A 23,064-nucleotide genomic window follows, 5' to 3' on the forward strand; every position below is an offset into this window, starting at 1 on the left:
GACAGTAACTTCACTGGTTTGGACACATGCAGAGGATGAATGGAGGGGATCTAGTGAAGACAGCAAGGGAGGAAAGGGAGGTAGGAAAGAGACCCCAAGGAAAGCTGAGCAAGTGTTGGGTGGATTTCATCAAAGAAGATGGTAAACAGCTGGACCTTAGTGCCACTTCAGACAGATGTAGATGGCTGATACTTGCATGATAACTCAACCCTGGTTGATGGGATAAGGGGATGAAGCAGCAGCAGCTATATCACTGAATACTTCAGTGGATGTTAAGTCAGCCATATGCTATCAGGGTTGGTGTCGCATCCCTTCCAGACCAGGGACAATGGAGAGTCAATAACATGAATACTTCACATTCAAATGAGAGCACCTTAAAACAATGTGATGGCTGAAGTCTAAGAGATCCAGTTGGACATGAATTGTCTACAGGGACTGGGGAGAGGAGCAGTAGAATTTCCCTAGAGGGAGAACAAAGAGACTGAGGTGTTGGTACAGCCTTTTAAAGAGAGACTCGAAGAGAGAAACAAAGGGACAGGCTTTAGAAGGGAGAGGGGACCTGTTGACTGTGGGACCAGCCAAAGCTGAAGAAAATGGACTGCAGAGGTCAGAGAGACTCTATGATTTGAAGGAAAAGTCATGAACTGGAGGATTATGGCCCAGCAGAGGAGACCCCCTTGGACCCTGAAAGGACACCGACCCACATCACAAAGAAATCTCAAGAGTGGTGAGGAAATAAGACAGGGATTCATGTGGAAGTGGGTCTTATTTTCCTAAATCTATGTATCTTTTGTGCTGTCTAAAGAAAAAAGTCATTGTGTTAGAAATCCTTCTGTAATCTCTGTCTATTTGCACTGTGTCCCTGAAGAGGTAAACTGTAAACTGCCTGCAAGGTTGGAGCTCTGGGAAAGGTGTGCTTAAGCTACTCAGTGAGCTGGCACTAGTCTCAAGACCTAAGCAGTTGGCTGCAAAGTCCCAGCTCTCAGAAATGAGTGCTAAATGTAGGATCTGTACTCTGAGTGTCTACCTAGAGACCCAAAGCCAGAGGCATTGCGTGGATTCTGCTTGGACTCAGCAAGCCAGAAGTACACAGGTCCAGTGCTGGCATCCAAAAACAGCAAGCTGTGAGTGTCCAGCAAGGGGAACTTGACCATGGCTGTGACACCTCACAACAGGATAAATAAGTATTACCTGCATCTTGGGAAACTGAGGCACGGGGAGTTAAATGACTTGCCTAAGATCACAAAGTGAGGTTGTGACAGAACTGGATGTAGAATTCAAGGATGAAATCCTGGCCCTATTGAACTCCATGGCAAAAGTCCCACTGACTTCAGTGGAGCCAGGATTTCACCTCAGTTGTTTTTGATTCCCGGTACTATCCTCAGATCACTAGCCTCTGACATTTCCTATGTTATTATAATATTGAGAGTTTCAGTGCTTTTATACCATTCACACACTTTTTTCCTGTCTACTGTGTTCTATATGATATTTTAAAGAAGGGAACTGAGAACTAGCTATGTGTAATTATATTAGTCTCAGTCCAAGTGTTCACTAGTTTCAGTCACCAATCATTAGTAAAGATATGTTCAAGTTTACACTATGAGGCTGTCTCATGATGTGCCCTGCAAAAGTCTGAGCTTGAATGCTTCTCTGTTCAGTCATTTTGCTCTTCTATGGCCTCCATTGCCATTGGTGACCTCTTTAAGGTCTTCCCATCAGAAGATTTAAGTTGTTTCTTTAAAATAAGGAGAATTAACACACATGGGATGTAGGACACTCCACGTAATATCGCTGGCAGTCCCAGGTAGAACCATCTGGAATAAAAGGTGTGATTTATTAAAAACACATCTGCTTGCAGCATTAGAGCATAGCTTTTTGTTCTTGTCACTGTAAAATCTCGCTGCTCTGAAAGTATGCTAATGGCTTGAGCTGTGATTCTTTTGGATCTCAATGTACACTGGATCAGTACATGGATGAGGTAATGCTTAGGTTATTTAGGAGGTGGCATTCTTACTTCTGAGCCTATATTTAACCAATATTCTAACAGAGGTCTAGTGGATAGTGGTCTGCTGAAGGGCCATTTTTTCAATGAGACATAAATGAGGAGCTGAATACGTGTGGTCTTTAAAGCTCTCACAGCATTTCTTCTAGGACTACAGAGGGCTACAGCCATGGTATCCTAGACAAATTCCAACTTGGAAAACTACATTCTCTCTACCTGAACTACTCCTGCGATTCCATTTGGAGACCATGTCCTTCACTTCCTATTCAAAGATGTTATGCAATGCTGCTGTCAGCTGTTAGACAGCTTCCACCTTTTCCCAACAGCAGCAGCTGCATTTCAGAGGTAGAAGCCCCATGGGGTAAGGCCTGTCTTTTTGTTAGGTGTTTGTACAGCGCCTAACACAATGGAGTCCTAGTCCATCACTAGGGCCCATTGGCACTATGGTAATACAAATAAATAAATAAATAAACACAATAATAAAATAATAATAATAATAATAATAATAATTAATAATAATACTTGTACCATAATAAAGCATTTTAGGATTCTTTGTGATGAAAGGGGTTATATTCAGGCATGATGCAATAACAAGAAACTTTTGTTCAGAAGCTGTTATGGAAACAGAATACTTGGCAAAGGTAACCTTAACAGGGAAATAGTTTGAAAATGAAGAATATGTTTATGGCCAAATCTATAATCCAATTTTGTGGTTTGTCAACTAGAGGAAGATCAATAGAACAGATACTATAGTGATGAACACAGTATAGAGGACTAGATATAGATAGGTGTGCAAAAGAAACTGTACCTGTATGTGACAATGTCATACATCCTACATGCTCCTTCACCACCACAACTCAGAGTTCCCCATTTCAAACATGTTGAGTCTATCAAAGCTCCAAAATAAATGGGAGATGGAATTCCAGCTAGAAGGGAGAGAAAGGTGTGACTGTGAGGATAAGTAAGACATTTTTCAATGTTTTTGTAAGAAGCACACTTTTCTGCTGATTAATGGAATAAATATAGGATCATCACAGTTCCTTCCTTTTCCTACATCAGCCCCCTTTTCTATAGTTCATACAAGCTTCTCTCTTTCCTTAGCCTCCTTCTCTTATTCCCACCTAAGTAGTTTCTTCCTTGATGCCTGTTTAGCACTTTATACACACTGCAGTTTAAAAACATACATACTGTAGTTGCCATTCAAAGTCAACATTTGCCCACACTCATCAAACAGAAATATTTAAGATATCTTGGGAGAGATTTTCTCTTCCAGCTGAACTATACTCAGTGAACATTTGGCAGGAGGAAAATGGCACAAGGTGGCTTTAAGATGGAGGCTGGTCAAGTCCCTGGCATAAATTAGCCCAGACTGAAAGTTGCTCTAATTTGCACCCAGATTCCTCTGGCTCTAAAGCAAAGCTCCTGTTTGCCTGGCCATGCCCCCTGTACCAGCAGTAAAGAGATGTTTTTTTCAGATAAGTGGAGATGCATATTGTGAATACAACCTCTGCATTTGTCCTTGTTTGCACTCACAGCATGGTTTAAAACATTTCTTACCAAATACTCTTGAAGCAAGTGTATGGATACCCACACCAAATGACTTTTCTTCAGGCTTTAGAGACCTAAGCGAGAATTGCATTGTATATTAAACAACGTTGGCAATATAAATGTGAAACAAAGTTGCCATTGGTTTGTCAATCTAATTCTGCATCAATCCAACTACCTTGGCCATTAATTACAGGGGTCCATTATCTTGATTAAGTGGCTCTCATGAAAGAGGAGGTCTTTTCGAGATCCTTGACCAAGACTTTTGAACGACTGCCCTCATATTACCATCTACTGTTTTGCAATGAGCCCATCGCAAGATGGGACCAGACTTTGGGAGTTAAATCAGGGCTGTGTTTATATGCATGCTGAGCAGATGTAATCAGTAAATTCATAGCTATTATGCACCTTGCTAAGGTGTCTCAGTAAACTGACTCAATGAGCTCCCATTAATCTGGGCAAAAGCAAAAGCAAAATCACCTCCCAAAGTTGAGAAGGCTTATCCTGAAATAGAAGCCCTAACAATCAGCATAAGAAGACAGAGAACCTCCACCAACTCATAGGGACGCATGACCTCAGTATAAAATTTCTAGTAGGGTGCTTACAGTAAGGGTGTTCTACTGTACCTTATTAAAACCATATATCCAGGCATGGCTCCTAAGGAATAAATTAAGCTGCAGACTATGGATAATATTAAATAGTACTGAAGCATCATGTCACAGTTTGCTTCTTTGTCACACTGGCCCAGAACCGCAGAGACATTTCCAGATGAAAATCCAGAAGCTGCAACACAGGTACAATTTTCAAATACCTGTCAAAAGATGGTTTTAATCATTTAGGCCCAGACTACAATACCCTTACACTGAGTAGTATCTTACACCATGTGAGGTGCCAATGAAGTCAATTCACAGAGCAAGAGAATAATGAACATGAGTAAGGCCTGGTCTACACTAGGAGGTTATGTCGAATTTAGCAGCATTAAATCGAATTAACCCTGCACCCGTCCACACAACGAAGCTATTTAGTTTGACATAGAGGTCTCTTTAAATCGATTTCTGTACTCCTCCCCGACGAGGGGAGTAGCGCTAAATTCGACATGGCCATGTCGAATTAGGGTAGGTGTGGATGGAATTCGACGCTAATAGCTCCAGGAGCTATCCCACAGTGCACCACTCTGTTGACGCTCTGGACAGCAGTCCGAGCTCGGATGCTCTGACCAGCCACACAGGAAAAGCCCCGGGAAAATTTGAATTCCTTTTCCTGTCTGGGCAGTTTGAATCTCATTTCCTGTTTGGACATTGTGGCGAGCTCAGCAGCACTGGCAACGATGCAGAGCTCTCCAGCAGAGGTGACCATGCAATCGCAGAATAGAAAGAGGGCCCCAGCATGGACTGATCGGGAAGTCTTGGATCTGATCGCTGTGTGGGGCGATGAGTCCGTGCTTTCGGAGCTGCGATCGAAAAAACGGAATGCGAAGATCTACGAGAAGAGCTCCAAAGCCATGACGGAGAGAGGATACAGCCGGGATGCAACGCAGTGCCGCGTGAAAATCAAGGACCTGAGACAAGGCAACCAGAAGACCAAAGCTGCAAACGGACGCTCAGGATCCCAGCCCCAGACATGCCGTTTCTATGAGGCACTGCATTCCATTCTAGGTGCGGCCGCTACCACTACCCCGCCACTGACCGTGGACTCTGACGATGGGGTATTGTCGACGGCTGCTTCCTCGGAGATGTTCGCGGACGGGGAAGATGAGGAAGGAGATGAGGAGGACGAGGCAGTCGACAGCGCAAACAACGCTGGTTTCCCCGACAGCCAGGATCTCTTCATCACCCTGACGGAGATCCCTTACCAACCCTCCCAAGGCGTTAACCCTGACCCTGAATCAGGGGAAGGATCAGTCGGTAAGTGTTTTAAACATGTAAACATTTATTTTGATCAGAACAGGAATGGAATATTAACAATGGGTTTTTCATGATTACTTTGCCCTAGGCGCTTTACTTTTTAGTCCTTGCCAGTGCAACTACTGCAAAAGTATCTCAAAATGTCCGGTTTTGCATGATTACTTTGCCCTAGGCGCTCTACTTTTTAGTCCTTGCCAGTGCAGCTCCTGGAAAATTGTGTCAATATGTCCGGGGATAGAGCAGAAATCCTCCTGGGACATCTCCACGCAGCTCTCCTGGAGGTAATTTGAAAGCCTTTGCATTAGGTTCCTGGGGAGAGCGGCCTTATTGCGTCCTCCATGGTAGGAAACTTTTCCGCGCCAGGCTAGCAGAAAGTATTCCGGGATCAGTGCCTCGCACAGCATGGCCGCATACGGCCCTGGTTTTTGCTGGCATTCACGCAGCATGCGGTCTTTCTCTGTGTCCGAGATCCTCATCAGAGTGATATCACTCATGGTGACCTGCTTTAAATTAGGGGAATGTTAGTATTGGGACTGATTGCCTGATCCTTTACATAACTGTAACCGGCGGTTTACAGCCACACGGTGGAGGCGGGACAGGGGCAGCATACAGGGATCTTTCCTGGGGACAGCCGCGAGGGGGGTGGGACAGGGGCAGAGTTCATGCTGGCCGGATTGCTGGCAGCAGGAACTGGCCAACGCTAGGGGCACTGCTTTCAACGTGAAAGGAGGGCACTGCTATAAATTAAGCTTTCAGCAGCCAAAAGTCTACGGCTTACCATGTCCGCCTGCTAGCCGAATTCCGCTGTCCTGCCCCGCTTGTGTGATCTGTACTCCAAGACCCCAGGCACTGAATGGGAAGGCCGAAAATTCGACCTTGTCCCGAGTGCGCATGTGATAGGTGCTGTGCGTGGTCTTGTTCACAGAGAAAGACTATGTTCATTGTTCACAAAAATGTATTCACTCCCTTTTTCCCATCCTAGAGCTGCGAGTGTCTCCCGACCTACCCCGGCATCCCCCTCCCAGAGGCTGGCGCAGATTAGGCGCCAAAAGAGGACACGGGACGAGATGTTCTCTGAACTTATGGGCTGCTCCCGAGCCAAGGCGGCACAGCAGACCCAGTGGAGGGAGAACATGTCGCAATACCAGCGATCACACAGTGAACGGGAGGACAGGTGGCGGCAGGAAGACCAGCAGGTGACTCAAACACTGCTTGGACTAATGAGGGAGCAAACGGACACGCTCCGGCGCCTTGTAGATGTTCTGCAGGACCGGAGGCAGGAGGACAGAGCCCTGCTGCAGTCTCTCTCTAACCGCCCTCCCCCGCCACAAAGTCCCATCCCCCCCTCACCCAAAGTCCCAAGAAGGAGGGGCGGCAGGGGCCGTGAAAACAGTCACTCCATCCCTGCAGACTGCTCAAGTACCAGACGGCTCTCATTCCCAAAGTTTTGATAAGTCCTTTCCTTCACTCCAAAAGCACCTCACCCAAGTCCCCATCCCAGTGTCATCCCCTAACTGTGTAGTTGTTAATAAAAAATACGTTTCTGTTAATTACTGTTTCCGTCAGGTTCTTTTAGAGGAGAGTGTGTTTGAAGGGGGGAAAGGGGGTTGGTAATTGGAGAGGACAGTCACCTTTACCAGGGTACAGACACGGGGGCAGGTTCAGCAACAGGTCACACACACATTGCAGTCACTAGGCACCCTGGTCAGTCTGGGAGGTGGTTTTCATGTTCTGTGGGGGGGGGGCTATGTGAGTTTGTGGTGGGGGAGGGCGGTTACAGATCTTATGCAGCGGTCCTTAGCCTGGATGACAGAGCCACGCAGCAGGGGATCTGTAACCGTTCTCCCACGCCACAAAGTCACATAGCCCCCACACACAGAGTCCCGAAAAGGAGGGGTGGCAGGCTCTGTTGAAACAACCAGTCCACCACTGCGGACCGCTCTAGGAGCAGGAGCCTGTCATTCCTCGAGTTTAGAAGCGTCCTTTCCATCACTACACCCGCTCCCCACCACAGTCTGCGTCCCAGTTTCAACCCTTTACCACGAAACACTTACTAAAGAAAACGGTGTTAATGGACAAAGTTCCATTTATTTTATTTTTAAAGGTGTGTTGGAAGGGGGGCAACGGGGTGAAGGGGGTATGTAACTGGAGAGGATAGTCAACACTAAGTGGGTAAAGAAACGGGGGCAGGTTCATCTTCTCTTTAAACAAACTTAATAGTCACAGGTTACCCTGCTCACTGTGGAACCTAGCTTTCAAAGCCTCCCGGATGCACAGCGCATCCCGCTGGGCTCTTCTAATCGCCCGGCTGTCTGGCTGGGCGTAATCAGCAGCCAGGCGATGTGCCTCAACCTCCCACCCCGCCATAAACGTCTCCCCCTTGCTCTCACAGAGATTGTGGAGCACACAGCAAGCTGCAATAACAATGGGGATATTGGTTTCGCTGAGATCAGAGCGAGTCAGTAAGCTTCTCCATCTCTCCTTGAGACGTCCAAAAGCACACTCCACCACCATTCTGCACTTGCTCAGCCGGTAGTTGAAGAGTTCTTTTTCACTGTCCAGGGCACCTGTATAGGGCTTCATGAGCCAGGGCATTAGCGGGTAGGCTGGGTCCCCGAGGATCACTATAGGCATCTCCACATCCCCAACAGTTATTTTGTGGTCCAGGAAGTAAATACCTTCCTGCAGCCGTCTAAACAGACCAGAGTTCCTGAAAACACGAGCGTCATGAACCTTGCCCGGCCATCCGACGTTGATGTTGGTAAAACGTCCCCTATGGTCCACCAGTGCTTGCAGCACCATTGAAAAGTAGCCCTTTCTGTTAATGTACTGGCTGGCCTGGTGCTCCGGTCCCAGGATAAGGATGTGAGTTCCATCTATAGCCCCACCGCAGTTTGGAAATCCCATCGCGGCAAAGCCATCTATGATGACCTGCACGTTTCCCATGGTCACTACCTTTGAGAGCAGTAGTTCAACGATTGCGTTGGCGACTTGCATCACAGCAACCCCCACAGTAGATTTGCCCATGCCAAAGTGGTTCGCGACTGACCGGTAGCTGTCTGGCGTTGCAAGCTTCCAGAGGGCTATGGCCACTCGCTTCTGGACAGTCAGGGCTGCTCGCATCCGGGTGTCCTTGCGCTTCAGGGCAGGGGACAGCAACTCACAAAGTTCAAGGAAAGTTCCCTTACGCATGCGAAAGTTTCGCAGCCACTGTGATTCATCCCAGACCTGCAGCACTATGCGGTCCCACCAGTCCGTGCTTGTTTCCCGGGCCCAGAATCGCCATTCCACAGCATCAACATGACCCATTGCCACCATGATGTCCACGGCGCAGGATCCCATGCTTTGCGAGAGGTCTGTGCCACTCTGAGACTTAATGTCCTCACCGCGCTGCCGTAGCCTCCTCGCCCGATTTCTCAGCATCTGCCTCTGAAAAAGGTGGATGATAAGGTGCGAGGTGTTGACAATGGCCATAACTGCAGCGATGGTCGCAGCGGGCTCCATGCTCGCAGTGCTGTGGCGTCCGCGCTGTCACTCACCAGAAAGGTGTGCGAACTGATTGCCCGCCGGCGCTTTCAGGGAGGGAGGGCGGGAGTGACGGTTGAATGATGACAGTTACCCAAAACCACCCTCGACACATTTTTTTCCCCAGCAGGCATTGGGGGCTCGACCCAGAATTCCAATGGGCAGCGGGGACTGCGGGAACTGTGGGATAGCTGCCCACAGTGCACCGCTTCCAATGTCGACGCTTGCCCCGTTAGTGTGGACTCACAAAGTCGAATTACTGTTCTTAGTGTGGATACACACGTTCGACTTTGTAATATCGATTCCACATATTCGATTTAAGTAAAATCGAACTACTCTCGTAGTGTAGACATACCCTAAGGCATCAAAATCTGTCCCTCTGTGTGATCTCGGAGTTATTTAAAATGTTTTTATTGGTTCTCAGACTTTCTAAACTCTTCTTTGGTCTGTTTTTTATTTTGTTGTATTGCAGTTTTCATTCTCAGTCACATTCCACCTAGCATACAAGAATTTATAACTAAATCCTTATGGAAAATTCTTACCGTATTAAGATGATAACCTCTCCACAGGGTTTTTGTTTGTATGTTAACCATCCTGTTAGAGATCATTATAGCCCTGCTTTAGAATTCTATTATTGTTGTGAGATTTCTAGTGCTTCCCAGTGTTTAAAAAGGTGTAGGGGAGGCGGGGGGGGGGGTGCGCAAGACCCCCCCCCCATTTAAAATTGCACTTGGTTGCTGAGCGGGGCACTTTAAGCACTATCTTACCAAAGCTGCTGCTTCCAGATTATGATAGATCCCCAACTTTTTTAGACCACTTTAAACACTGGCACTTCCAGGTTTTAGACAAGTGGAAAATACCACAGGCATAACTTCTCGAATGTATTTTGGTATTTCCACTTCTGTCTATTCCATAAAAGGGAAGAGGCTTGTTCAATCTTCTGTTTTCTTTAAACTTAATTGAACTTCTTCAAGCTTCAAATTTTCAGATTCAGTTTGAATTTGGGGCAAAGGGTCAGGACAGTCCTTGGTGTATTCAAACCTCTTTGCTCATCTCTAATTATCACTCTATAAAATCCTAGTCAAACGTATATGTATAGATCCACTGCACCGGGCTATCTAGATTTCATCATTTGAGCTGGTATGCCTTACTGTATATTTTCTTGTTCCATCTGAAGCTGTACAACCAGCAAGACAAGGTGAAACATACGTTATTCCATTCTCCCCACAAACAGGGTCCCACACTTTAACTGAGCAATCACAATCACTGTTGCAGTCAGCAAGTAGGGTTGTTTCCATGTATGAGACCTGTTCTATTCTGAAATATATTTAAAAGGTGAACAAACAATTCAAGAGTTAAAAAACAACCATCACTACCACCACCTAAAACAACCCCCCAGTAGAAGCTTCTTATCATTGACTACATAAACCCTCTCAGTAGGTCAGGAGCTTTTCCAGGACTCAGCCCTGCATTTCTTACATAAAACATTCATTGGGTTTAGTCTTTCTTCTGTGTAATTTTTTTGGCTCGAGACATTGTACAGTCCACAGAGATATACTATGACTGCTGTACAACATGACTTTCATAGCCTGTGGTGCTTATATCGTCTATTCATGTGTGTGTGTGTGTGTGTGTGTGTGTGTGTAGGTTTGTATACACACAGGCACACACCTACAGATTAGTGGCAACCTTCAAATCAAGAAACTGCAGATAAAACATTCCATGTTATCTACATGAAAATAATATTCAAATAAGCTCCTGTAGGTCCCTCTATGTTATTGCAATTGCATATGTGAATGGTCAGCCAGACACATAACTGGCCACTTACATCAGCAAATATCTGACTTGAATATACAATTGTATTAGTCACACGTGCAAGTGGGACATGCAATTGTATGTGCATTTTGGTTTATGTATTGTTGCATGGAAGCTTTAGAAAACTGAAGGCAAACAGGCTATTTTAAATGTTCAGAACATATGAACACAGTTCACAGCACTACAGCACTTTCACCTCTTCCACTACACTCTCACTTTTGTTTGAGACCTAGGGTAAGTCATCTTCCAAGGAGAGTACTCAGTGAACTTAACCCACCGTGTTAACTAACTTCTGAACACTATGGTTTTAGATAAAGGGTGGGAGGATGAGCAGAGGAGGGAGAGAGAAACTCACTGCCTTTGCCTTCTTGGACATTGATGATTTGGATAAATTAGAACCTGAATCTGAAGTGTTCCTGGTTTTGTTTTTGCAAAACCAAACTGTGGACTCCTTGGCCCATTTCTAACTAGAAAATTTATTTTATTACAAGGGGATGATGGATCATTTCAGTATTGTGATTTAAAGAACATACCCTTCATAGGAGACTGTTAGACCAGCAACTGGAGAATTTTCACAGACCGTGAAATAAGCAGCAAAGTAGATTAGGTATTCAATTAAAGAGATCCAAAAGGCTATGTTGGCAGCTTGAATGGTACTTATCTTGAATTTCTTCATTAGAAAGCCTCCAAGAAAATATCCAATGCATATAACTGGTAAATTGTAAACAGCTATGAAGACACAAGCAAATAAAGCTTTTCTTGTTGTGCAAATATTTATCATATAAAGCCCTCAGCAGAGTCACCAGCTGGTAGGCAAAAACGAGATATAATGGAAGTGTACCTATTAAAAAGATGGCCTGTGATGCAGATTTCCCATACTGTTGTTCCAAATATTTTGGCATGAAGGTTATCATACCAATGTAAGCACTGAACTGCATCACAGTTATGCATATAAACAACATATAAACTGGGTTGTGAAACAGACTCCTGAGGAATGGGATGAAATCTGGAATGAAAGAATGTAACATGTTATTTTGAAGCTTTACAAGATGACATTGGTCATTGTGGCTGAGGAAGAAGGGAAGCAGAGGTGGCCCTAAATTGGATCCAGTTCAATCCTGGGTTTGGTCAGAGGCCACAGACCTATTGTAACTAATACCATCTGGAATGGTCCCCTGGAGGGTCTTTTGTTAGCCCAGGATGTCCCTCTCCTACCCCAATACACCCCAATCCCAATGCAAGGAACTGCCTGTAAAGCACAACTGAGTGCTTATCTTTTTTTTTCTTTTCTTTTTTTTTCATGATGTGTAAGCCCTTCTGGTTGCTAATAAACCATGTGGGTAGCATTAACTTGTTCCGAGTTTGGTTTCCTGCCCTCATCTTTTAAACAAAAACCTTCATTGACTCTCTTCTTGTTTGAGTCTTCCCCCTCCCCTCCATTTCCAATACAGGATCTTTTATTGTCCTCATTCCTTTCATGGAGGCATTCTTGGTTCTGTGCATTTTTCTTTCACAGTGGAATTCATATGCATTTCATTTTAAATTATGACTTCTTTAAGCATGCCCCACATATATTAAATACACATGGATATTAATGCTTCTTCCCACCGCACCATGCTAACTAGAGCTCATCATTCTTTCTGATTTTGCATTCCTGAAGTGCTGCACTGCTGGTCTCATAATGGTTACCTAGGATCTAACCACTGGCTCCTCCACCACACTTCTAAGGGCTTGATCCTGAGTTCTCATTCAGTCAAACCTCCCATTGACGTTAGTGGGACTGGGTTGCATAAAGCCTGCAGAATCACAACCCAAACCATAAAAAAAATAATTCCACAAGCTAGTGTGCTGATCTACTGTCAAGAAACTTTGCAAAACAAACGGAAACTTTTATAACACAATGACCACAATTTATCGAAAATGGGCACCGCTTTTCATTGAAATGTATCCTTCGAGGGAGGGAGGACTAGTATCTCAGTAAATGAGGGTTAATATATCAGTCTCACAATATTGTTTAGTTTTATAATAAAAAAATCAAATGGCTCTAATGGCTGAAATGCTATGACCAGGCTGCCTTGTTTATAGATGCCACATGGTCTAGGATCAAAACATTCTGGGGAAGGGATGGGAGTGTTAAGTTGAACTACACAAAGTGGATTTTTCACTTGAAACCAAGACACTTTTAAATTAGGGATTTTCAGGGTCAATGGACTTCCACATAAATATAATAAAAAGTGCTGCTCCTATGAATAATAATAGAAAGAAAAGTGCTCTCAAATAACACTATAGGACTAGAAATTCTGAGCTATGGAATGGGCATCTTTCTTTGTCAAAAGATTACTTCATGGAAGGAAAACTGGCTGTTGATTTTTTGGACTACATGAATGAAAAGAAATGACCTTGTATTTAACAGAGTGAAGATTCAATATAGATTTTGAAAAGTAACTAATGATTTTGGATACATTGAATGTGAAGTGGCACCCATCTTGAGACACCTTCAAGGGATAAGATTTTCAGAGGGCATGTGCTCAGCCCTTTCTAAAAATTAGGGCCTGTTAAAATGTCTCTATTGGGACATCCACTACCACTAGCCGCTTCTGACAATCTTCTCCTATATTGAATTTTATTTATTTATGTTCCTAAAGGGCCAATATGAAGAGCTGGAAGACACACAGAAATTAAAAGAAAAAACAAGGTATAGCACATATAGAAAACCTGGAAATTTGCAAATATAAAGCTTGTTATCTATATCCATGCAACAGTAAAACAAAAAATTAGTAAATCTTTCTGGATGAAATCCACCTGTTTTCAGAGGCCTATGAACCACTTAAGTGCCTTGTAGGTCCTGTTTTGAGGATTTAATTGGGACTTAAGTGGCGCACAAGCCTTGCGCTGGTTCTCTGCCTGGGGAAGTGGGGAGGGGGGAGGATTTCACCCTCTAAGATTTGCAACTTCCTATGATTTTTTTCAGTTTCATTGTCTAAACTTTGTCAGTGTACAGTAGTCTTGCCCAGCTCTAGTTATAACTAGTGGTTGGCTGGAAGCAACACTCCAGATCCAAATACATCTGAAATTTAGGAGAAGTGGGGAGGTGAATCTGGATCTCAATTTCACAGTACGCGTTTATCTCTATAAGGGGACAATCCAAAATCCCAGATCCAACACCCTTATACTTTGGGGAGTTTAAAATCACGGTATGAATGGTGCAGCTTGGTACCATCTTTAGTTATAAAACACAGCGTCCAGTCATATAGAGAAAAGAAAGACTTACCTAGCATGGTGCTGGTTTTAATGTGTTCTACCATAGAACGACAATGGTACATTCAGAAGATAGTTAGCTTAACTTACCTTTAGTGATTTCACGCATTTTCCGTTTGGCTTGAGTTTCACTTCTCTCTTGTAGTAGTGATACATTTCTCAAACTTAATAACTCAGTCTCACTTGCTTGTCCTTCCTTTGGAAGGGACTTGGGCAGAAAACAAAAAGGTATTCCAGCGAGCAGATTTACTGATCCACAAATCAGAATGCCCAGCCACCATGCTCCAACCCAACGGGCATCAGTAAGTGTTATAGTCACCTCCTCTAAAAATAAATGGACACACATCTGATTAGCTCTGAGTTATCTTTCCCTGTTGTCACTGGTTGTGCTGGTTACTTCTCATATTTAAGATAGAATAAAACTGTTTGAAAGATTCAAAGTATCTCTTTGAATGAGGCATGTGGAGGTCACCAATATCTCTTTCTTATGCAAATAATTTATCTGCCAAATCTGGGTGTTTTATATTGAATATGTTTTTTTCCCCACTGTTAAACTATCTCAGATGACAGAATAATTTAGCAAATTATATGTTTGACAGATTCTTTCACTCATGTTTGAATTCAGGTGATTTTGTTGAACTGAACAACATATGATTTCCCATCAGAAAACTATTACTAGCAAAGTGGCATAAAACCACAAGGGCAGTTGATGCTGAGATATACACAAATCATCCCTGTTGATTAATACATACAGATTTTATTTATATATATTAGTTCATTACCTATATCTGTGAATCCCAGATCCACATACAGCTGTGCACAATATGATCCCAACATGAAACCAAGAAAAGGACCTATCACAGTTGCTATCTGTAGGCACCCTAAAATTGGGAAAAGGGAAAAATACACAAAATTAGAAACTATAGAGCGTTATTTTCATGGAAAGCTCTCTGTTTTTTGTTTAGTCAAATATACCAACCAAGTAACTTTTTCACTAGAATATTTACAGAAAGCGAATGCTAAGGGCACAAGGGTAAATCCCTGAACCCAGGCAGAGCGCCATTGATTTAAGTGGGGCTCCACCTACGTTCAGGGGTCTGCCCAGTTGATTCTCAATGCAGGATCCCAGCCTACATGGGTGCAAATACAATCAGTGAACATTCAAATTCATTTAAACATTTGAACAAATAGTTGAATGACATTTTCTGGAGTGTGCACCCACCTCTAACTATAGGTAAATAATAATTTAAAAAAATGGTGCACTATTTACCTTGAAGAGCCAAAAAGGGTGGGTGGGGGGATTTTTTTTTTTTTAAGCCAGCACATGACAACAAGACTGAGCACTAGAAGATATACCTATGTAAAAAGGTGAATTTTCTGCTTTGGAAAAATCCTCCACATATGAAATGACTAACGGCATGATGGGAGTTTCACCAATGCCTCGTATTATGTTTCCTACCAACACAAACACCCACATCAAGGACCCAAACTTTTGTTCGCACTCTGTGAATAAAACAAGAAACCTGTATTAGTGGTTTTAATGTTGCCTGGAAATGAAATATTTTCTACAAAGAGAAATGAATATGAAAAGCCATCTAACCACTTAGGGTTTGGTAGGGCCTTATAGGCCCAGCCCAGAGAATGGGGCAATGAGTAGTCATACATAGTAACCCGGTCAGAGAACTGGGAAAGAGTTTGCCTCAGAGGCATTATGCCTGCTGCTACATCACTTTATGGCATGCAACTTACTCCCTTAACACAGTCAGTCAGCAGTGTTGGCCACTGCCTAGACCAGGTCTTTGCCTCCTCTCCACCCTATTGGACCACTGTAACTTTGAGGTCAGTAGCAGACAATGGTGCCTGCATTCTTGTGAGCACAAGATTCTGAAATTCTGCCTGGCCTTTAGGTGAAGGTCTTGCACCATGTCTTCCTCCTACAAAATTGCTGTTTACCTGCATAAAGGCCTGGCAGAATTTGACCTCTAGATAATTCATGGAATAGATGCGTATCCTTAAAATGACAGACAAACACCTTTGTGAACCAAAAGTGAGAAATGATTGAAAAACAGCATTTCTGTCCCATGGAACATAATGATATTTCACCATTTGTTTTCATCCCAAATGCTTACAAAATATCAAAACTTTTCTTAAAATAAAAAAAAGTTGTAGAAAATTTCAGTTTGGAAATGGTGCATTATATTTTGACATTTTTGATCAAAATTAAACATTTTGACAGTTCCAAACCAAAACAAAACTGGTTCTGGTTCCCTCTTTCCTGATTCTTTCCTATGGGTACTGCTACCTGGCTACACAACATCTCCCGTGATACACCATGGTTGCTCCCTGTAGCTTGCTGTGCTCACTGTTTTGGGTTGAACTCCCTGAAATGAAGCATTTTGTTTCAATATTCCTGATGGAAAATTTGCTTTTCCTCAGAAAATTGATTTTAAAAAAAATCTCATTTTCCAATATGAAAATGTTTCACTTGAAATTTTTCTACCAGCCCTCCTAAAAGCTTTTTTGCCTTTCAAGACCTGACTTAAGGTTCCCAAAACTGATGCCACCATTAGAGCTATCATGAAACTACAGGACTGAGCTAGCCCAAAATTCAACAACCTTGTCAGGAGATTCAGTTTACAGTTGTATGAAACCAATATTTTGTGCTATCACTTAAACTGAAAACTCAGGCTGAAAGTTCATACAGAGCTATGCAAATCTAACAATGTTCATAGAGAAACCAAAATCATTTGCCCAAAGCAAATGACTGGGAATCAGGACTTCTGGGTTTTATTCCTTACTTGCATACTGATTTGCTGTGTAACCTAGGCAAACTGTTTAACTTCTCTGTGTATCATATTCTACCTTCATAAAATGAGGCAAACAATTCTCTAAATCCTCAGATGAAAGGTGATATGTAACACAAAGTGTGGTTGTTAAATAGCATGTAGTATTAAGTAGCATGCAGTATTTTAATTTTTCTTTAAGTTCCAGAACAGTGATGCACAACCATGAAGAGCTTGAAGGCCATGTTCTTCATTAAATTGAGCCACAAAGAACCACCTAATAATGACATCCTGTCTTCGTATTGAAAAGTTTGCAAAATAATATTGCATCACCATGATACAACCTTATCATAGTTTGATGGAACACCATGGCAAAAATATAACAACTTAGTGGCAGGATGCTATACCATGAGTATTTCATTGGTCTCTGCATGCCATTTGATAACAATATCATTAATTTACAATAATATGGCACTGGCAAGGTACTTGCACATTTCAAGCAATAAAATAAGCTACAGACCCTAATTTATACCATCTAGTTTCTTCCCCATCACACATACCATCTATTGAAAGGGAGTAGATGCTATTTCTCCTCTCTGCTCCTACTCCTCCTTTTCTCCACTGCTTGATACAACAAGGTGGGATTCTTATATCTCTTACCCATTTTCCCAGCACTCGCAATGCTGCCTTGTGCGTGCGAGATAGCCTGGAGAGTGTTTCCAAAATCTGTGTTCTGTTAGCTTTTCCCACAGTCAGGCAGTGAAAGGAGGCCCACCCATGCCTGTGAACATTGTAAGACCTGCATGTGGATCCATGAATGTCTCTAGGGCCACAGACTATTACACTGCCCTAAAGAAAAAGACTAAGGTGAGGAAACTGCCTGAGCTTTTATACCTAACTTTGAGCCCTAGAAAAAGCATTAATGAAACACATCCAGCCTACTCAAATCCTACAAAAGTAATTAAGCAAAAAAGGAGCACTAGACATAGAAAGAGACGCACCTGCTGATTGTTTCTCCATATGTGTGGAGGACTGGCTTTGGTTTATGAGACACATGGACATGCTTGATGAAGAATTCTCTAATGGTGAAAGGGCAGTTTCATACTGATACCTGTTTGAGCCAAAATAAAATTAAGAGAGAATATATCAGATCCAGCTCATAAAGCTGTTCTCTTGTATTGAAGCTGTTTAGAAAAGGAATGAGCAGATATAATAAGAACCAAAACTGCATCAAAAGTTAATTGAATGTTCCATTCATTAACCAAAAGTCATCTCTGGAATAAAGAAACTGTCATACGCGATCTATGTGGTCTATCCGGTCCAGTATTCAGTCTCTGACAGAATCCAGTATCAGATGTTTCAGATGAAGATGAAAGAAACCCCATAATAGAAACCTATATATTCTATATGTGCTGCAGCCAGAGAGCTGGGACTTGGAAAATCCATGCAGGAAAGAGTTGAATCAATCAAGGCCAGAGGAGATGAAGCCATGAAAAAGGATTTTGTAGAGGTCAGTGATGTACATGTGTGATATTACTTGAGGTCATTGTAGGCGTCATTACAAACATAGAAGAAAGAGACTTCAGGGCCAAGGAAATATAATAAGGTATACTAATAATTCTACTATGGTATCCTAATATGATAGTAATAAAGGGCAATGCAACTTGGAGCTGCACATGCTGAGACATTACAGAGCAGGGAGGTAATCATCCATGGTGACAGGTGCCCATTCGGATCAGGAGATGAAACAAAATGGAAGAACATAGGTTGCCCCATAGGCGCTGACTCCATGGGTGCTCCAGTGCTCAGCACCCACCTGCCACAGCTGTTTGCTGGTGCCGCTGATCAGCTGTTTGGTGGCTGGGGGAGGGCGGGGCCTTGGGGGTATTGGGGGAGGGGTTGAAGAGGGGTCAGGAAGAGGCGGAGTGAGGGTGGAGCCTCAGGAGAGGGCAGGGGCAGTTCTATGTATTTTGCTGCCCCAAGTACGGCAGTCAGGCGGCTTTCGGTGGCACGCCTGCGGGACGTCTGCTGGTAACGCGGATTCGGCGGCATGCCTGCGGGAGGTCCGCCGGTCCCCGCTGCCGAATTGCCGCCGCAGCCGCAGGACCGGTGGACCTCCCGCAGGCGTGCCGCCGAAGGCAGCCTGACTGTCGCCCTCACGGCGACTGGCAGGCTGCCCCCCGGAGCTTGCCGCCCCAGGCACGCGCTTGGTGCGCTGGTGCCTAGAGCCGCCCCGGGAGAGGGGCAGAGTGGGGGTGGGAAGAGGCAGGGCAGGGGCAGGGCCTCGGGAGGGAGCAGGGTGGGGGAGGGGCCTTGGGGCAGAGCAGGGGTGGAGCACCCCTGAGAAAAAATAAAAGTCAGCTCCTATCGGTTGCCCAGTAGAGATGTGAATCTCCCAACCATTAATCTGTGTTTAGGAAGTAGCTATTAATTTTGAAGTTCTTGCCAAAAAAAAAAAAAAAAAAAAAGGACCCGATTCTGATACCCTGAGTCATGCTGAGCGTACCTTACTCCACAAGTGGTCCTACTGATTTCAGTGGACCACTTGTGGAATAACGTATTACTCAAGGTGAGTAAGGATACCACAATCTGGTCCATCATTAGCTAAATACTCACCGTTCCATGAGAAAATGAGGTAGTGATATCAAAAGACAGCCAAAAGACATAACTGTGCACCCCAAAGCAATTATTCTTGGTCTATGAAGTTTTGCACCAAAGTAACTCACAAATGCTATCACCAACAAGTTTCCTGCAGAAAGAAGAGCATGGTTCATTTTCACGTTTACATGCCAAGTTACCCTATTTGGGTGTTACTGTACTAGCAAGGGGATTGGCTAGATGATTAAATAAGACTTTTCCATCTATGACGTCTGTGTTTTTTGCATAAAGAGTTAGGCCAACTAGGAAATAGTCTGATAATAGAATGTTAAATAAAGTAGAAATTATGACTAAAGAGGAGAATATCAACTGAGGCTGTCAGAAGAAGAAAACAACCACCTGCATACTAAATTACTGCCGTCAGTGCAGTTTCAGAGAAATGTAAATTACAAGTTAATGGAGAAAACACAGATGAATACAGAAATCCATGTGAATTAGAGCTGGGTGAAATGTATTCAGCAAATAAAAATTTGCCAAAAAATGCCTTTTTCAGGGCACTGGCACTATTTTCAAATTTGGGTCTAATTGAGCTATTAATTTCAGCTGAAAAACAAACAATTGAAAACAAACATTTTGAAATGTCAAAATGGTTTGTTTTTAAAATGAAACAAAATATTGATTTGAAACTACATTTTCTAAACAAACCTTTTTTTTTTCATTTGGCATGGAAAAACAAAATTTAAATTCTGTTCAAAACTAACCGAATTCTCCTCCCCCCCCAGTATTTTTTTGTTTGGAAACCGAACTCAAAAATCTATTATTTTCTAAGCTCTGATGGGGATGCAACGTAGTGTAGTCAGTTTGATATCCCCTTTATTTCTTCCCTGATTTGTGAGGAATAACATGGACAAAGAAAGTCTCCCATTAAATCATTTCTCTTTAGAGAGGGAACATTTCATGTGAGGAAAAGCTTTAAGATATATTGTAAAAACTGTTTTCTAGAAACTAGGCCCTGCAGCTCCAAGATAGTACATGTCTTGGTATGTTGTTATTATTCTCTTAGGACACTTTCTATGTATACAAATTTTATTGCACAGATTTTAACACACAAATACAATGATGGGGCTAATGCAGATTCCTTCCCCCCGAAGCAAGGGGTAATCAGGACCTACACTGTGAAGTATACCCTTTTAGAGTCAAAGTCTAATTCCTGAGCTGCTCCTGTAGCAGCTCGGTTACCTAGTGCCCTTTGCTCGAGGCTTGTGCCACGGCCACAAATGAGCAATTGAATCTAGGTGCTGCAGAACACAAGCTTCCCTGAGTAATGGGTGGCCCATAGCTGCACTACCCAAGAAACAGACCAGGGAGGAAATTGTGACACTCAGAGGGATTCCTCCTTGCTCTGGGGCAAAATAATCTGCTGTGGATCTATACCTGTTGTGGAGGCAGGGGTCTGTCCGTTCCCTCTCCCTGCTGGTGTGGGAGATGGAGTATTGGCCCCAATAGGGGCTACTCTCCCCTAGCCCTATGATCTATGAGGCAGGTAGCCAGAAATGGGAGTCAGGAGGGTGCCACAATTCCAGGGGACAGTCCTGCTCTTAAGCATTAAAGTGTATATAGTTGTTTTCTGAAAAGTGACCAAAGAAATAGCACCTTCTTTCTCAACAGATCTGCTCCCTGTCTGTTCAGAGTCAAATCTCCAAACTTTAGTTACAAAAGTATGTTTTTACAGCTTTGAGATCTGCCCACCTGTAAAACGAGGATAAAAGTACTTACCCGTGTAAAGAATTTTGAAAGCATCTGATGAACAGTGCCATATAAATGTTAAATAGTATCTTTGGTGTTAAACTGGACATTCTATTGGCAAAATATAACAGTCAGGTGCTCTTTGGCAGCTCCTAAGCAGATCCAGGAGCTAGTCAAATCAGAGTTTGCATCTGCATTCCCTTCGTCACATAAATGGTCCCATTGATTTCAATGGGCCTAAATACACGAGTCACAGTTTATAGGATCTGGTCACAGACACATCTACAGGTCACACAATGGCTGCAAAACCAGACAAACTTATGAAAAAAGGGAAGAGCCGAAACAGCCCCTCACCCAAGCTGTGGAAAAATACTGTTTTGTCAAAGAATATTAAAATAGATTATTACCAATTTCAAAGCTTCCATTAATAATGCCCACCAGAGAGGCTGGAATATTAAATCTTCTCTCTATCTGTGTGAGCATGCTATTCATGTAAGCCCCAGACATAGTTTTAGCTAGATATGCAAATGATGATGCCAGCAGAAATACCTGGGAGAGGAAGAGAAGAATACATGCACAAATTAACAAAAGTATGGCTACTAAGGCATATTTCATAGCTACTTTCCCCAACAACGTTGTGTTTCCAGTGAAAGCTAATACATAGTCCTGGAGTTTTGAACTAAATACAAATTCAACTCCATACGCTTTATCTGCTGTACTTGTGCATAGTGTTCTGACTTCAGTGGGACTACATGCGTGAATAAGGAGAGCAGGATTTTATGTTCCATCTGTTCACATACATCTATGTTATCATTGCTGTTCATCCTTCAGAACCCTCGGATCCCCATTCTTCACCAGACACTACTTAACATGGAGTTCTACAGCCAAGGATATGTTTGAGGTTCATTTTTAGAAAATGTAGGTGTCAGCAATTTCCCCATTGAGCAGATGTCTGTTGCAAGATCGCCATCTGTGGGACTGAATAACACATCTGCCAAAGGAAAAAGAACCCCAGCCAAGGTAGTGACCTGAAAGGCCTTTGGCTTTACTCATGTGGGTCATCAGTTACTCACAGGAGCAGTCCCATTGGCTTTGAGAGGACTACTTGTGTGAGTAACTACTCTCCCATGTGAGCAGGGTTCACAATCTGGCCCAAAGTTAGTAAATTTAAAATATTAATGGTAAATAATGATATGTCCTTTTTTCAAGTAAAATTTAGTAATTGACAAGAGATGATTTAAATACAAATGCACTCATTTACATCTGGGGGTATTACTTAGTAAACACGAAATAAAAATGATAATATTTTTAAGTAACTTCCAAACTTTTAACGATCATTTTCAAGCGTAGGAAAACTAGTAACAAACAGTGACTGTGAAATATTAATACAAAATGAAGCCTCTAAGCTTTTTAAAAAAAAACTGGCACAATTCGGTATATTCAAAGCAAAATATTAGCTCATCACAAGTATTTTTGACTCCACATCTGACATGTCACCTTTGCCAAGAATCCTTTAGCAGTTTCCAGAAATGAGGTGTCTTTAGCAGAAGAAGGGAAATCCCCTCAGTCCCTCCTTCAGTTTGGAGGGGAGTTTTAACAAGGAGCTTTCACGTGCTCCCTCCAGTGCATCACAGAGCTTAAAGCGATGGACATTAAACAACATTTTACAATAAACTATGTTTGAACTTTATGGTTAACTGTAAGCTTTAAAAATAATCAGTGCTTGCAACCTTTGTACCTAAAATTCCATTGGTTTATAACTTTTAACCTAGAGGCAAGCAGCTACAACAACTGTGTGTATAAATAAATACAATAATTAAAAGATCACCTTAAGCTTGGAAATACAGCAGAATTTCTCAGTTGCAGCTGGTTTCTTAGTTTCTTTCAT

The 23,064-nt window shown here is 42.9% G+C and overlaps 1 protein-coding gene across 1 annotated transcript; it reads right to left on the bottom strand.

Moving 5' to 3' along the window:
- Positions 1 to 1,654: 1,654 nt before the first annotated feature.
- LOC135875033 (solute carrier organic anion transporter family member 1A2-like) lies at positions 1,655 to 23,064 on the bottom strand. The gene is made up of 14 exons (XM_065400016.1): positions 23,005 to 23,064; positions 21,584 to 21,725; positions 19,449 to 19,581; positions 17,834 to 17,943; positions 15,406 to 15,552; positions 14,832 to 14,930; positions 14,140 to 14,373; positions 11,633 to 11,797; positions 11,325 to 11,520; positions 10,128 to 10,293; positions 4,174 to 4,358; positions 3,560 to 3,624; positions 2,811 to 2,928; positions 1,655 to 1,814 (listed from the first exon to the last, which is right to left on the bottom strand). The coding sequence occupies exons 1-14, from the start codon at positions 23,062 to 23,064 to the stop codon at positions 1,655 to 1,657; spliced, it is 1,980 nt and encodes a 659-aa protein (XP_065256088.1).

This window comes from Emys orbicularis, chromosome 1 (assembly GCF_028017835.1).
Source record: "Emys orbicularis isolate rEmyOrb1 chromosome 1, rEmyOrb1.hap1, whole genome shotgun sequence".
Taxonomy (NCBI): domain Eukaryota; kingdom Metazoa; phylum Chordata; order Testudines; family Emydidae; genus Emys; species Emys orbicularis.

Excerpts from the sequence above, each read along its gene's own strand:
- LOC135875033 (XM_065400016.1), bottom strand. The coding sequence starts at position 23,064 with ATGAAAGAAACTAAGAAACCAGCTGCAACTGAGAAATTCTGCTGTATT. Across the intron at positions 19,582-21,583 it reads TAATGGAAGCTTTGAAATTG|GAAACTTGTTGGTGATAGCA; the intron begins GTAATAATCTAT and ends TTCTTTCTGCAG. Across the intron at positions 2,929-3,559 it reads ACTTGCTTCAAGAGTATTTG|CTGGAATTCCATCTCCCATT; the intron begins GTAAGAAATGTT and ends TCTCCCTTCTAG.